Source organism: Hippocampus zosterae, chromosome 2 (assembly GCF_025434085.1).
Source record: "Hippocampus zosterae strain Florida chromosome 2, ASM2543408v3, whole genome shotgun sequence".
NCBI classification, from domain to species: domain Eukaryota; kingdom Metazoa; phylum Chordata; class Actinopteri; order Syngnathiformes; family Syngnathidae; genus Hippocampus; species Hippocampus zosterae.
The window spans coordinates 35,756,522-35,772,457 of NC_067452.1; the positions used below are offsets into that span (position 1 = coordinate 35,756,522).

Consider the following 15,936-nt stretch of genomic DNA (forward strand, 5'->3'; position numbering starts at 1 on the left):
CTCTCATACGGTGGGGCATGAATTGTGTTTAAAAACCTAATTTGACTGATGCACGGTAAAAATCGCTGTAATGGGATTTGGGAGAAGGGAATAAATATCTGTAGTATCTTCTACTTTAATACGTTTGCTGCCTCTTATTATTTCTCCTGATTTCATTCAGTATTGAGTACAAACAAAAAGGTACGGATATCCAAAGAAAGAAAGAAAATGTGATATGTATTCAAAAGTACGTAATGGCTGTATACACAACGAGGGGAACTGTGACATGCTTATTTTTCACCTGCCAAATTAGCACAAAGGCTAAAGTCCCACAGATTGCAGCCGTCATTGAACGCAACAAAATGCAAACCTGCGAGAGAAGCGGCGATTGAAGGGATTGCAGACGGCCATTTTAGAGCTACCGTCAACACCGCGTATTCATCCATTGCTCGTTTTTTCTTTTTTTCCTGTAAACCAAGCCCTCCACCCGACTGACAAGAAAAGTACAACGAGAAACAGAAGAAGAAGGGCGTGTGTGTGTTCATTTTTTTCGCGGCTGAACTCGAAATCGGGATGCGCTTCCGAAGGAATAAACTCTTGGCATCCGTCGTCCTACTGGTCCTGGTGCTGGTGTGCGCGCTGGATGCGGCTAAAGGTAACTAAGCTGGGATTTATATGGCGCAATGTTTGCTCTGTGTGGACATGTCGTTTGGGGCTTTATGACAGTGGTGAGACCCACCAGGCTGGTTTCTTAGCCGGTGAAGGTTACAGCAAGGAGGGATGCATGCGGAGGAGGAACCTGTTCTGGGCTGTTCAGCTGCCCGATCGAGACGCAGCAAGTGCAAACAGCGATGCTGAATCTAAAGCACTCAGTCACGGCCTTTCTTCCACACTAAAACACCGCTTCTGTCCCGCGTTGCGCTTTCAAATATCTGGGCCGATTCTATTTTATTTTTTTCATATTTATCAAGACAACGGAACGACCCTTTTCTGTGTTCTGCTGTTCGTCTATTTTTAGCCTTTGACTGCATCGCGTCGCCTTTTAACCGCTTTAAATAAATAATGAGATCGCTTAAAACAAAACCCCAAAAAACATATTTTTGTTTACCGACGTGAGTGCATTTGCACAAATCCCACTATTGCGCTTTAATGTAGTTTGTTTTTATTTTGCTGTTTAAACTGAACAAAAACGTTCATATTTTTATTGTTATGATTAGCAGGCCTCGTGTTGGCTACGCATTGCAGATCCATGTGGATTGTGAACACGAGTGGGATCATTGAGGACAAAAACAATTGGTTCCGGTCGTAGTGGCGTGAGAATTCCCTAATCAAGACTGAACGTCATTCAGGGTGGAGGGGGCTTGCAGGTCTGCATGTATTTGCTGCAGGCGGTGCACCTCCCGCCCGCTGTCCCACGGCTCAGACACGATCACCTTGTTTGTGTGAAACCGTGGAAGTCAACCCACCCAGCGAGTGAATTGACTGCACATCAGCGTGTTCCGGAGGTTAAAGCTTGGGATCTTCTTGAGGTGAAGAAAAGGAAAATCGATAAACAGCAAATGATCAGTTCTGTGTTGGTTTTGGAGTGTCATTTAAATCTGTCCTGAACACCTTTACACTGCCTGTTAATGTTGGGCTTTATTCACCCCCACCCCCCTGTATTTTGGAATGACCCCAAACCCCCTCGCCTATTCACTGTATTTATGCGCTTTCTGAAACGCCTTAGAAGTCCACAAGATGCTGCCAACCCAATGTTTATGTAGGAAAGTAGTATGCGTCAAGGAAGTAGGTTGAAGTGATATCTTGACTGAAAGACAAGCGTTGTATGTTGTGGAGGAGATACTGTAAGTTTAGTCTGTGTTGTTAGTGGAAGTTACAGATTCTTCACCTCAATAGCATATACACACACTCATCTCGTGCATTAAAAAAAATCTGAAAGCCACTTTTGAAATGATAACCAAAGTTGGTTATCTGGGCACCTTTATCTTGTAAAAAAAAAAACATAATTTGTCTTTGCATTTTGTAAAGTTGTAGGCAGAGACGCCGTCTTTAAAATGATCACCATTCAAATACAAAACAATTAGGGATGCAGCAACACCACTGTTTTCAGACGTCCGATTACAAGTACCCACGACTCTTCCAATGAACAAAAACCGTTCACGATATTCTTGCAGGGTCCAAAACGACAGTCATGTAAACAAGTCAAACATCCACCAGAACGATCCATTGTCGGTTTTCATTATACAGTAAAACGTTTTCATGACTGTTTACCTCCATGCTACTGTTGACTTTTTTTTTTTTTGCATCTGCTGGCTTCTCAGAACTTATCAGCCAAAGTGAAATGTGAAATCACCATCTGGGTGAAGGCTTATGTTGCATCAGTCCAGCTTTGTGTTCAATCAGCATGCTGTTGCTCCTGAATCAGTTGCTCCAGCGAATCTCTTGCTGCAGAAGTAACACTCGGGTTGACCTCTGTCACGTTCAAGTCTCGGAGGATAATGATGCAGTACTTCTTTTACCGCCTGAATTTTTTTGTCTTAGGATTGCAACAAGCATTTTTTTCCCCCACATGCTCTTGGAATCGGCACATTTCATCAACAGTGTGCAGTTCTTTCCACGACTGCACTTTTGCACTTCCGCTTTTGTCATTGCGCCACGATTACTATATTTGATTGATTGTTGAAATGTTTGAAGCAACACTGTGGATGACTGGTTAGGATGTCCGCCTCACAATTCAGAGGTCGTGTGTCCGATTCTGGACTTTCCTGTGTGGAGTTTGCATATTGTCCCTGTGCCTGCGTGGGGTTTTTTACGGGTACTCTGGTTTCCTCCCTCATGCCAAAAACATGTATGTGAGGGAAACTGAACACTCCAAATTGTCTACGTGTGCCTTGCGATTGGATCGCAACCAGTTCAGGTTTCAGCTGGGATAGGCTTCAGCTCACCCTCGTGAGGATAAATTAGTTCAGATGATGTATGGATGGATGGATAATACATTCAGAGTTTACCTACTGTGGGGACGAGATCTCATCTGTGTGTTCAAGTACTGCTGTGTGGAAAAGATTCCACCCTTCACTATTCCTCCCATGGTCGACTCGAAGCAGCTGTGACACACAGCACGCCAAGCATTTTCCCTGGCCACTTGAACTGGGAAAGTGCTGACATTGATCCGTTGAAGATTGTCCATCGGTCACTTGAACAGCATTGTGCAAGATCACCAAATTAAATGGATGGTCACCTGGCTGGTTTCTCCTCACTCAAAGCAATTTCATCCATCCTTATCTGAACCATTTATCCTCATGAGGGTCAATAGCGTGACAGAGCCTACCCCATTTGTCTTTTGGCAACACCAAAAACTGGTTGCCAGCCAATCGCAGGGCACACAGAGACGAACAACCATTCATGCTCACAATCACACCGAGGAACAATTTAGACGAGAGCGTTCAATCAACCTACAATACATATCAGGCCACAGCCCGGATTTGAACCCATGACCTCCGCACTGTGAGGCGGACATGCTAACCAATCGCCCAGTGTGTCGCCCACATTGAAATTTATCCCCACCCTTATTTATTCAAAAACGCGATCATAAATCTGGTGCTCAAGAATGACTTGTCATTGCGTTCATGTGTTTTATGCACAATTTTTTTTTTTTACAAAAAAATTCACACACACGTTATTTTTTCATATTAAGAAAGCCTTTTCTCTCGTTGGGGGCTCAACTTTGGTGGGCGCATCTGCAGGCGGCGACATGTTTGTAAAATTCAAATCGAAGGCAGTGTGACGAATCAGCTTTTTTTTTTAAACGCCGATTATGGGATGGATGGGGATGCGTTGTGCTAATGTTGGTTTGAATCAGTATATAATAGCGCTAAAAGATATAATCCCAACTTCCATGATTCTGTGTTTGATAACTCAAGCAAGGTTTTCTTGTCAGGCTGTAAAAAGCCACTTCAAGGCTGTGGCCGTAGATTCTCACGAACGTGAGATGGCAGCAAGTAAAAATGTCAGTCATTATGAACATCTCACCTTTTGATTAACAAGGTCCACTTTAAGTGTCAGTGGTTTCTTCCACATTAACACATTGTCAGTCAGCTAACAGAGATATGAACGCGACATTTTTTTGCCACTCCTGGGAAAGCTTAGGTCACAAAGGCTGAGATATGACTGCAATGATTATCTGGAAGCACGTCTGGGTAAAAATAAAAACATCAGCAGGTTGTTTGAGGATATATTATTTCGGTAATTCAATAAAATGCCATCAAAAGAGTGATTTCAGAACAGATGGTAACCATTATCACATGTCTTGTGCCTGCTTTGCCCTGATTAACTTGACTTGGCCTCCCAAGAGAGCTCTGTTTTTACAAGATGACAGATTTTTTTTTTCTTTTTCAGGATTTCTCATGGAACAAAGGCCTTTTTTTTGTGGGTCTGGTTTTCCCTATAGCATATTACAATGTCCCCTCTGTTCTCGTAGGACTACGACTCAAATTCTTCAGTAATGCGTACGTATGATAATCCCCCATAAATTGCCATACTTTTGAAAGCCTTCGTGTTTGGTAAATTGACCCAGAGTTCCTCGATCATAAGACGAGTGGTGACTTTGTACCCATTGGTGCTTTTTTGCTGACTGGAGTCTGTAAACTGTTAAGAATGGGTCGCTGACTTGCGAATATTTAAGTTTAGGTGGACAAAGGAGTCAGGAGTCACAAGTCAGAATTTGCGCTGATGAGGTCTTTCGTTGAGTTAAACGCGATCATATTGAAGTTAAAATGCATCCATCCATCCATCCATCCATCTTCTACCGCTTATCCGGGGCCGGGTCGCGGGGGCAACAGCTTTAGCAGAGAAGCCCAGACTTCCCTCTCCCTAGCTACTTCTTCCAGCTCTCCCCGGGGGATCCCGAGGCGTTCCCAGGCAAGCTGGGTGACATAGTCTCTCCAGCGTGTCCTGGGTCTTCCTCGGGGTCTCCTCCCGGTGGGACATGCCCGGAACACCTCACCAGGGAGGCGTTCAGGAGGCATCCGAATCAGATGCCCAAGCCACCTCATCTGGCTCCTCTCGATGTGGAGGAGAAGCGGCAGTTAAAATGCAGTTCAGGCGAATACTTTGTGAATGTATTACAAAAATGTTCACGATGCCAATCAGTATTGACTTGGAATATCTCAACTCTGACAGAAGTTAGATGTACGTATGATCGACTTAATGATATTAATGGGGAAAAAAATGCATTCATGTGATGCCATATCCAAATTGAGCTATTATGTGAAAACAGGCAAGAGAACATGTAACCTGCTCGGGCAGCTCGGTTACAGCCGGCCGCTCAAGACATCTCACTCCTTCACTCTCAGTGGCCCTTTTGTGCCGTTTTGCACAGAGACGCGATTGAGTTGCATTCAAGGCTCTGCATCTCCCAAAGCCCCACCAAGCCTTCCCCGCCCCTCCTTAGAGGAGTTCCGCGGCCGCAGCGGGTGCACCGTCTGTCTGGAGCTTGTAATTGCATGGTGGACAAACAAACGCCGATGCCTGGCAGGGGAACTGAGAGGCGCCCCTATGTAGCGATCGGAGGTCCCAGAGGTCTTGAGGTTCCAGCCTGTTTAAATCCACCGTGAACACTCACCGCTCTGTTTTGGAGGCGGCGCGCATCAACAAGCTCAGGAGGCTGTAAGGCGAGATGTACAAATACAGACGTGTGTGCACTGTTTCAGAGCGGGAGCAAATTGTTCCTTCATTTTGTCGACGCTGTAGATTTGAAAGAGCCACTTGAGCGCAAGTTGAAGCCATTTATGAATGCAAAATTAGATTTGCACGACATTTTTGATGATTTGGCAGCAATTTTTGTTCATTTGTATTACTTGCAGCAGAAAGGAGGCCCACCGGTGGTTGTTAACCTTGAGAACTATGTCCACTGCTTCCATACTGGAGACTACATTTAAAAGAAGTTTTTCAGTTTTTGAATGGAAAAGTAATATTTTGTCTGTTGCCCTGGTAACATCAAGGTCTGACTGATTGAGTCTCCCATTTCTTTATTTACTGCAGGACTTAAAATGAAAAACACACTGGTAAAGGAACATTTCAAATGGCAACTCTAAAATCTAGGAATGTTTCTGTGAGTGCAAATGATCAGTTTCGCTATTGGTGTCAGTTTTCAGTTATATATCTGCATTGCCATTTTAAATGTATTTCTAAGTCGTTCATTGGTGATTATTTTGTCAATTAATCGATGAGTCAGATAATTTTTAAAAAGTAACTTCCGTCCCTTTATACAGAACTAGCTGGTTCGCCGCCCTCCGGGCGGCTCATCAGCTAGTTCCTGCGGAAGGCTGGTAAGGTGGTGGTTCGCCGCCCTCCGGGCGGCTCATCAGCTAGTTCCTGCGCAAGGCTGGTAAGGTGGGCCTTCGGCCCACAAAAGTGTTGTTGCTTGGTTCAACTTTTTGTTCATCTTCATTGCTTAACGCGAAAATAAAGAGATGTTTAGCTCTACTAAATAACTAACAATTTCATTGCAATGCTTGTGGGTAGACAACATTTTTTCGCTAAGATGCCCGCACGATCATAGTGAGCCACTGCCTGAGCGGCGCAGTGGCGGCGCGGTGAAGTAGGTACGTTTTGAAAAGGGACAGACGGAAGGACAGACCGCGTGCGGGACGACGCGCAATATATATATAAGAAAAGTAAAGTAATTTGTGACTAAATTACTCATTTAATGTAACTTGTTGGAAAATAGGAAAAAAGTTTTCATTATTGTTTTCCAGAGCAAAAATAATAAATGTTTTAGTTTGATTCAACAAAAAGATTGTCTGCTATCATGGAGGACAACAGTGAGCCACTTTGTTGTCATTTTCAGTCGAGAGGGGCAAAATGGCCGCCCCCTGAGGTAGCTCAAACCCGGTAGATTTTACGACTCAACTCACATTCCAGAAAAGGCCAGCCAGCATTCATCATAATGTCGTGTTTAGACTAGTGGAGGCGCATATAACACATTACCGTAAAGATCATTTCGGAGTTGACTTCCCGTTTGAAGCATTGCACAGCAGTGGCAGAGGTGGCTAATGTTTTACTGCCATGGTGACACAGACATGGCTATTTTTCCTACGCCATGATTACACAACATCCTCTCAGTGGTTGCCAAGCATTATCTGATAATAACTGCCTGATCATCTGCTGCAGTCATGATGCTGCAATGCCAACAGCTGTTCGAGTATTTCTCCGGCGACCCCTGGGCTAGCATGACAACCGTGTGGCAGTTGTATTTTTGGTTTGGTCTGTGGCATGAGTGAGTGTGATACAGGAGCAGGACGCATGCAGTGTGCTCTTTGGGTGTTTTAAAACGGCTGTTTGACATGTATCCTTTTGAGTCTCAGGCTTACCACAACCTGTTGTGGCTTTAATACTCTTTCGGGAAGTATTTGATCATAGTTATTGGCTTAAAATCTTGTCAGTTGGAGCCCAGCAACCAAAAGGGACATTGTAATTGTCCTTGTAAGCTTCCCCGTTGTGTGTCGTGGAGTGCCATCAATGACACTCTGTGATGATGTGTAGTCACCAACAATTTGTTGTTCAAGATTGGCGGGTTTTTTTTTCTTCTTTTGGGTAATATTTTGTCCTGCTCACAAAGCCTTTTAATATTAGACAAACTGTCACCCAAATTGTCTAGGGCAGTGGTCACCAACATGGTGCCCGCGGGCACCAGGTAGCCCGTGAAGACCACTTGAGTAGCCCGCCAGTGCCTGGACATTGTGATTTGCTAGTAGAAATTATGATTTAAAAATGCAAACATTGGCAGTACTGTGAGACATTTCGAAACACGATCAAAGTCTGACAATTTAAATCATCAAGTATTAAAAATAACCCATCCTCATATTATTGAAGGTATTTTGGACAAATATGTTATTTCAGACGTGTATCAATTTGGTAGCCCTTCACACAATCGGTACACATGAAGTTGCTCTCACCCTCAAAAATGTTGGTGACACCTGGTCTAGGGGTTGATCAGTACAGATGTTGGAGTGAAAAATAGCTCTGTGGGAAATACAGTGGAACCTTGCGTGGAACATCCTTTTGAGGCCTTCCCCCTCCGTCTTCTTATTTATTTATGTTTTTAATGGAATGAAAATCATGCAGTTTTTGTGTCCAACGGTTGCTATCATAAAACCCGAAACTGACTGCAGGCAGGCAATGTAAACATCAGAGGTGGGTATCGCCACTCGTGAGCTGCCGTCAGTATTTCAGGCTGTCCTCCACACTTGAGCGTGTGGAGGACAGCAGCGCTGCAGTGACACGGCAAAGTGTGCACGGTCATTGTGTCGCCCTTGCACAGAAACAACTTGAGCTCACATCTTCCGGCCGATGTGTGCCTTCTCCAAAATCCTCGATTCACCCACCAGGCAGGGCGTGTGCAGTCGCTGGTATTTGTTGTTTTGGTGAACTGTGACAGTGGCCGCCTGCATTGCTCTGATTGATTGACCTTGTCAGTAAATAAATGGACACATCTCGTTATCGGATTAAAATGCCTTTCAGTTTATTTGCTATGTAACTGGATTGCATAGCTACTTATGTGTGATGGCTCGTAAATGTTTTCAGTGTCATACCAGCTTTGCATCTCAATCTCCTCACCTTTTGTTGTCTGGAGCCGCAAAAAATTAAAAGCCTTATATTAGCCTTACAATGAAGGCAACACATGCTGTATGTATCTATATTAGCTATATTAGCCTACTATCAATATGACTAAGTAGGCTACAAATACACATGAGCCTTCATGATCATGAAAACATGAAATCATGAACACCTAGACAGTGGATACGACTGTACAAAGGATCTAATCTGGAGCTCCTTCAATAGAAGTACATTGCAGGCGTAGATGAATTGGTTTCCGAATTAAGTTAATTGAGGGAAAATCCATGCAGTCTCAGATTAACAACCTTTTACGACACATGGAGGATTCTGTACATCTCAAAGGCCTTATGTAAATCTCATTCATCCTAATTCCTAAAGCCTCCCCTCAAAAACTCCGACCCCATTTACAATTTGCTCATGATAATAGACCGCCAGAATAAATCTTTCTTTGAATGAAGTCTTTATTTGTACCAATCCCCTCATTGTTGCTCTATTTTCATGCCCACCGGAAGCATAATGCATGGTCTAACTGCGCGCGTGTGTGGGGTTTTCTTTCTGTTGGTATTTTTGTAAACATGCGCAGTTGGACGTGGGCGCCTGCGCCATTGTGGGAGTGAACACAGCGGACTTGATTTCCGGTTAATGGAAGCGGCTCCTCTCATACCTTTTAAATGCGTAGAGGCTCATGGTCTCCAAGGCAGAAGCATAAACTGACGCACTGAATGCAATGCTGGAAATTGATACCTAAAAGCACATTAGTAAGAACCTGCAAGATGGTGTCTTGTGTATTTCTCACTCTGTCCTGTGTTTACGTGTTTTGTTCCATCTTTACTTTTGTTATATCGTCTTGAGTTGTGCTTCCTCTCAATCTTGTCCTTGTACGGAATTAACGTAATCTGTCTTGTCTCGACTACAGAGCACATGTTTGATTGACTGTTATTTGACCTCTTAAGTACTGTTCTGCTCAGTACTGCAGTGGCAGCTCTTCAGGTGGCTCTTCAGGTCCAGTAAAAAAAATGTTGTTATATTTTTGTTTATTGTATTGTTATACATTTTTAAAAACAAATTTAAGTATGTCTTGTGGACTGAAGTGACATTTCTTAAATTCAACACAAAACAAGCAAACCATAAACATAAATCATCATAAACTGGTTAAGATTTTTGCATGAGGAATGCGTCATGTACAATTCAATGCTGGATTGAGTGAAACTCTCAACACGATTGAAAATCAACGGGCAACACGAGGCCCAAATATGACCTAGCTAATTGTAAGTGGGACTCCAAAGAGGCTAAAGCAGATTAATGTTGTCGTCTGGCCCCACAATCTGTCTAAAGACATCCACTTCCTTGCGAGTCACAATGGGTTCATTTTAGTTCGCACTTTATAATATTGCCTTGCCATCATCGGTGGGCGATTCCCATTAGTAGAGGTGCTTGCATCACTCCAGCCCTGTGCGAGTAGCACTCGATTAGTTTTCAATGATTTGGAATATGACCAGGACGTATGCAGTAACGCACACTGTAACGGTGTACGTGCAACCAATTACGATTTTCTGGAAGTCACGTTTGGATTTTAACATCGTATCATTTTGAACTCTACCTTTTCCTGATGTCAACCACACAGCTAAGATGTTAATATTGCCGATTAATTATTTTATCTCATGAATATTGATCAACATTTAACCAGATGAGTTTTTAGTGAACAAAAAAGTTTTCCGCAATACATGACGGCCACTTGCCTATTATGCGTCCGTTACTTGTCGTCGTAGGAGTCACCCTTTTTTAAATCGGGCGCCTTGTAATAGATTGACGGTGACCCTACAGTATTAATCAAACCTCATAAACCAGCCAAATAAATGGACAGTCATTTTATGCAAGATGAGAGTCTGTAAAGATGGTTTATAAATAGGCCTTGCATGCACAAAGAGATTATGTAATGCTTACAGTCTTCAGCACCAAAATAGCACAATGCCTCAACCGTAGAAGACTAATAAATACTCATACATTTTTGTGGTACAAAAAAAATAAATAACAAATGTCCCCCTCGCTCAGAGAAGCTGCCCTTGCCGGCAGACTAGGTTAGCATCGCATTGCTAGATTAGCGGCATAGTGGCGGAATCATCTCGCGTCGCTCCACATTGGCTGTGATAGAGCTGCAACCCCCCCCCCCCCCCCCCCCCCGTCAATGTTTTTTTAACCGACCCAAATGTGCCACTCACTACAGCTTGCACGCGCCGCGGTCGCTATAAGATGGTCCAACCACTGTTCCGTGCACCGAACAGTTATCATTCCTAACAAAAGTGGAATGTGATGGGCGAAAATCTACAATTGGTTTTACATTTCATGTTGGGGGTTCTGAAATGAATGAGGACAAAATTCATGACATAATAAAAAGGACTCTGAGGGGGGAGGCTCGCTGTTTTAAAGAAAACCCAAACCATGCACATTAACCCTTCCATGCATCCTGTAACCCGCTGACATGATAAGATGTCCACAGTAGTAACCGCTATACCTCAAAGGGTTAATTGTGAAAAGAGGTTTTCACCGCTGATGTTTTAATATACCCGAACGCTGTGCTTTTTCTTTCCCAGTCAATAAGCACAAGCCGTGGATCGAGACCACTTACCACGGCATTGTGACAGAGAACGATGACAAAGTGCTACTGGACCCCCCTTTAATCGCACTGGACAAGGACGCGCCGCTACGCTACGCAGGTGAGGAGGCGGGGCTTAATGCAGATTCTCTTTTGGATGTACAATTTGTTTTTAAAGCGCGGTTTATTTTGAATGAAACTCCAATTTAATTTTAAAACGCCGCCATTTCCATTTGGTTTGAAAATGTGCGATCCCTGTGACGGTGAGATGGCCGGCGACTGTATCTTCCTATCGAGACCTGTTTGATATTCAGATGAAAACCCCCTTTCATGTTTAATGAAAAGGGTTTTCTTTTTTTTCATATATATAAAAAATTTCAATCGCATTGGGATTGACTCTGTCGGTGGGTTCAAAGCACCACAGGGGGAAATGATTTCCCACCGTTTCACATCACATGAGATTGTTGAGATCTTTTGTCTGCTACTCGCTTCCCGCTCAGTACTCCCGCACCGCTTGAGCCGACCCATTTTTAATCTCAGATTACCTCGTGTGATTTAGCGAGCCAGCTACTTCCATCCACGTGCCTGTCGGGAGCTTCCCAATGTGACTTCTTACCCAAGTCAGTTGCATTGCCATGTTCTCAAGTGCGGATCTTTCCAGCAGCGAATCGGCAAACAGTTTTGCACCCGCCTTACAATTACAATGAATGCGATGTCTCAAGATCCTAGTTACAATACAGTGCACTCCGCTTAATAGAACACCGGTTAATAGAGTAATCCGCTTAATAGAGCAAAAGGCTCTGGAACCAATTTGCCTAATGCAATTTCCTATAAAGATACTCCGCTTAGTAGAACAGATCTCCGCTTAATAGAACAGGCCGTAAGCAATGAACATTGTAAACTAGTGGTTTTCGAAGTGTAGCTATCGCGTACCACTATCGCGAGAAAACGCGGTAGTTCTAGCCGTATACAGTAACAGGTAGCACGCGTCACTCCACACATAGACACACGCACGTCACAATGGCTTCAACTTCATTCAAGAGACGAGGGCTATAAGAAGGACATACTCAGACGATACGATGCATTGCCGGATTCTCAGAAGGTACGCCCGCGGTTTCCAGGACTTCCCTCTTATCCAGCGCATTGAGAGGGAAGTCAACCGCAAAATTACGGACTCCTGTTTCCAGACAAAAGTAACGAAATTTTTCTCGTGATTTGAGATGTTTGACTGAAGTTGATTAAAGTTGTTGTTTTGTTGTTTGATTAAAGATATGGACGTCCACAGTCGAAATATCTCTTCTAACTCGTCAGCAGGGGGTTTTCTGCGTGCGTAACTTGGTCGTCGACGTGTCTGAAGGTGTACCTAATAAAGTGTCTCCGGTTAATAGAAACTCCGCTTAGTAGAACAGAAGCGCTTCGGCCCAATGGTGTTCTATTAAGCGGAGTGCACTGTACCAGGTCATGGTAAAACTCTCGGAAAAAAATTCAGGGTGGAGCAGCGGTCCTGCCGCAACTCTCGCCTCCTCTTTCTCGATGTCGAGTTCATAGTTTTATAATTTTGGGTTTGAAATGTATCTCTTGCGACAACAGTCGTTGAACCTTTTCGGACTCGCCTCATATGTGAGCGGCAGCATCATGCTTTGTGTCATTCGTCTGTTGAAACGTGTCCCCTCAACAAAATTACAAGCGGGACCAAATGCCTCCCAAAAACAGAGCCACAAAGTCACAAATTGGTACATCTCAACCCGTTTTATTTTCTTTCTTTGTCTTTCCTTAATCAAAAATATCAGATACGAGAGTTTGATCTTCAATGAATTTGAACTGTTGTTATTATTTTAGAAAACCGCCTTGCTCGGGACTACGGGCTCCAAACTAGCATTTATGCTAAGTCCGACGCATTTACACTGTTTATTGTTGAGTTGATTAATGTGCAATAACCAAATAAATAAATTGTAGGGGCGGCCTGGTAGTCCAGTGGTTAGCACGTTGGCTTCACAGTGCAGAGGTACCGGGTTCGATTCCAGCTCCGGCCTCCCTGTGTGGAGTTTGCGTGTTCTCCCCGGGCCTGCGTGGGTTTTCTCCGGGTGCTCCGGTTTCCTCCCACATTCAAAAAACATGCGTAGCAGGCTGATTGAACACTCTAAATTGTCCCTAGGTGTGAGTGTGAGTGCGAATGGTTGTTCGTTTCTGTGTGCCCTGTGATTGGCTGGCAACCGATTCAGGGTGTCCCCCGCCTACTGCCCGGAGACAGCTGGGATAGGCTCCTGCACCCCCCGCGACCCTAGTGAGGATCAAGCGGCTCGGAAGATGAATGAATGAATGAATGAATAAATTGTAGAACACACGGGAAAGATGTGAACTATTTGTTATACTTGGAAGCCGGGGTTTGCCTCTCCAAAACATTTGTGTGTTGACATTGGTAAACCGAAACGAATTTGAAGCCTGCACTCCTGCTCGCTAGGCCTCCCTATCTGACGTGAATAGTCGGCACGTCCATGTGAAGTATCTCCCCGTGGACAAAAGCTGGCAGCCTGGCTTCACGTGGCAGCAGGGGTGACTGGCGGTGTCGTGCCAGCCGCCTTCTAGTCTTTCCATCTGTGCCCAAAAAGTACAGTTCACTGTCAAAGGCCGTTGAAGCCCAATCACTCGCTCTCAAATCAGGAAGATAAGAGAAAATCCCATCGGAGAGCTCATCTCACTAAGCGCGAGCCCTCAAACGAGTCTGACATTCAGGGCGTCTTTCCATATCTGCATGACGACTTGAATTGAGGCTAATGGAGCTTGAATTGTTTACACCCAGGCATTTGTGCAGCCGGAACAACGAGGTATTTATTCAAGAGTGAATATTTTACTCTTTAATAGCAAGAGGACTGTTTTTTTTTTCTTTTGATGGGCCCGGTTTGAAAAACTGTCCCTGCAACACATTTAGCAGGTGAATATACTGTACATGTTTGCATCGCGGAGCGTTAGCGGTCTTTTGTGACAGCCGATCTAGGCTGTGCTGCTGAGGAATTTATGAAGTCTTTGTGTGCTGGTCATTAGGGCTGAACACTGAGGTGGTAGTGAATACTGAGGCCCACAATTGGGACTGCATGACTGCTCCTGGTCAGCTGCTAAAAGTAACGCCCACTTATTATCCTTTTTAGCGTTTTTACTGTCGAGGTTGACACTCGGGTCTTGAAACTCAATTTTTTTTTTTTTTTGATGGTGCAGTTTTGTACGATGAGATCCATTCATTCATTAAGCCTCTGTACGAATAAATGAGGCAGCCCGATGATCCACTGGTTAGCGCATCGACTTCACGGTGCAGAGGTACCGGGTTCAATCCCCGCTCCGGCCTCCCTGTGTGGAGTTTGCATGTTCTCCCAGGGCCTGCGTGGGTTTTCTCTGGGTAATCCGGTTTCCTCCCACATTCCAAAAATATGCATGGGAGGCTGATTGAACACTCTAAAAATTGTCCCGAGGTGTGATTGTGAGCGTGGATAATTGTTCATCTGTGTGTGCCCTGCGATTGGCTGGCAACCGGTTCAGGGTGTCCCCCGCCTGCTGCCCGGAGACAGCTGGGATAGGCTCCGGCACCCACCGCGACCCTTGTGAGGAGAAAGCGGTTCAAAAATGAATGGATGGACTTAAAAATGAATAAATAATCCACATGAAACACTTTCTGTCCAACTCCTCTCTGACTTTTCTCTTTGGGTCAATGCCGAAATGTTTACAAGCTTTTCGTCCTCAATTCTCAAATGCTGCATCCAGTCTCACCATCAACTTCAGCTTTACAGATGCCAGACGTTGTGTGCTGTGCTAAAGGTGTTTACACATCGCGCAGGCATGTGTCATAGCGATGTTCATTACTGCCAATGCGCCGGCCTATTATCTGATGAAATACCAGCTGTCAATATGTTCTGTCACTCTGTCACCCGACCATTTGTAAGGCTTTTTTTGTTTCCTTACCGAGCTAAAAGTGAGCTTTCAAACACAAAAACCGCCATGCAGTAAGTTCACTCCTGTCTTCTCTTGTCTTCTGAGCTTCTAACGCTTCTTTAACTGACCTCGGTTTATCTTCTCTCCCCTCCCTGTAGAGAGTTTTGAGGTGACCCTCACCGAAGAAGGTGATCTTGGGCTCTTTCTTCTGCTTTCTGCTTATTGTTACTATTAACCCACTAACACAAAATGGCATCTGCACATTCACACAGAAACGCCACGCCCGCCTTGCTCCGTAATTGACCCATTTGGTTTTCTCGACTTTTATGTTGGTTTTTTTCTTTTTTTTTTCCTCCTTCCCTTGACCAAAGAATAGTTCAGAGTTTTGATAGCTGGATGAAGAGTATGCTGTGGGGCTTATTAAATTAGAAATATCTGTGCATGAGGCATCCTTCGCAGTTTGCAGACCCTAACAGTTTTTTCAGCTGTCACCAGGAAAACAGAAGGCTGCTTCAAAAACAGCGGCTTTTCACCAGATTGGATATTTAAATATATATATTTTTTTTAAATAAAAAATTCTGAACAATATTTGAAGAATAGTGTTTTTGTTGTGCCTGATGTTTTTTTTCTAATTGTAAACTCTTCAAATGAAAGCTGCTGAGATTGTTAACCAATGCAAACTCTCTGCTATTGTTGCATCTTTGCCCGAGTGGATTTTAATTTTTTTTTTTAATCTCCACCACTAATATATCCCATTATCATGGCTGCAGTTGTCATTTGATACGGATGCAAGCAAGTTGATATTTCTAACCCCAGTTCTCATCCAG

The 15,936-nt window shown here is 44.0% G+C and overlaps 1 protein-coding gene across 4 annotated transcripts in view; it reads left to right on the top strand.

Moving 5' to 3' along the window:
* Window positions 1-361: 361 nt before the first annotated feature.
* clstn1 (calsyntenin 1) overlaps window positions 362-15,936 on the top strand; it is a 30,635-nt gene continuing 15,060 nt past the window's right edge. For 2 of the 4 annotated variants that reach the window (XM_052050977.1, XM_052050983.1), the window contains exons 1-3: window positions 362-634; window positions 11,187-11,309; window positions 15,268-15,297. In XM_052050977.1, coding sequence (XP_051906937.1) covers window positions 553-634; window positions 11,187-11,309; window positions 15,268-15,297 — 235 coding nt within the window. In that variant the 5' untranslated portion in view covers window positions 362-552. The remainder of the gene's footprint in view (window positions 635-11,186; window positions 11,310-15,267; window positions 15,298-15,936) is intronic. The other 2 variants (XM_052050982.1, XM_052050984.1) reach the window with 1 other exon arrangement.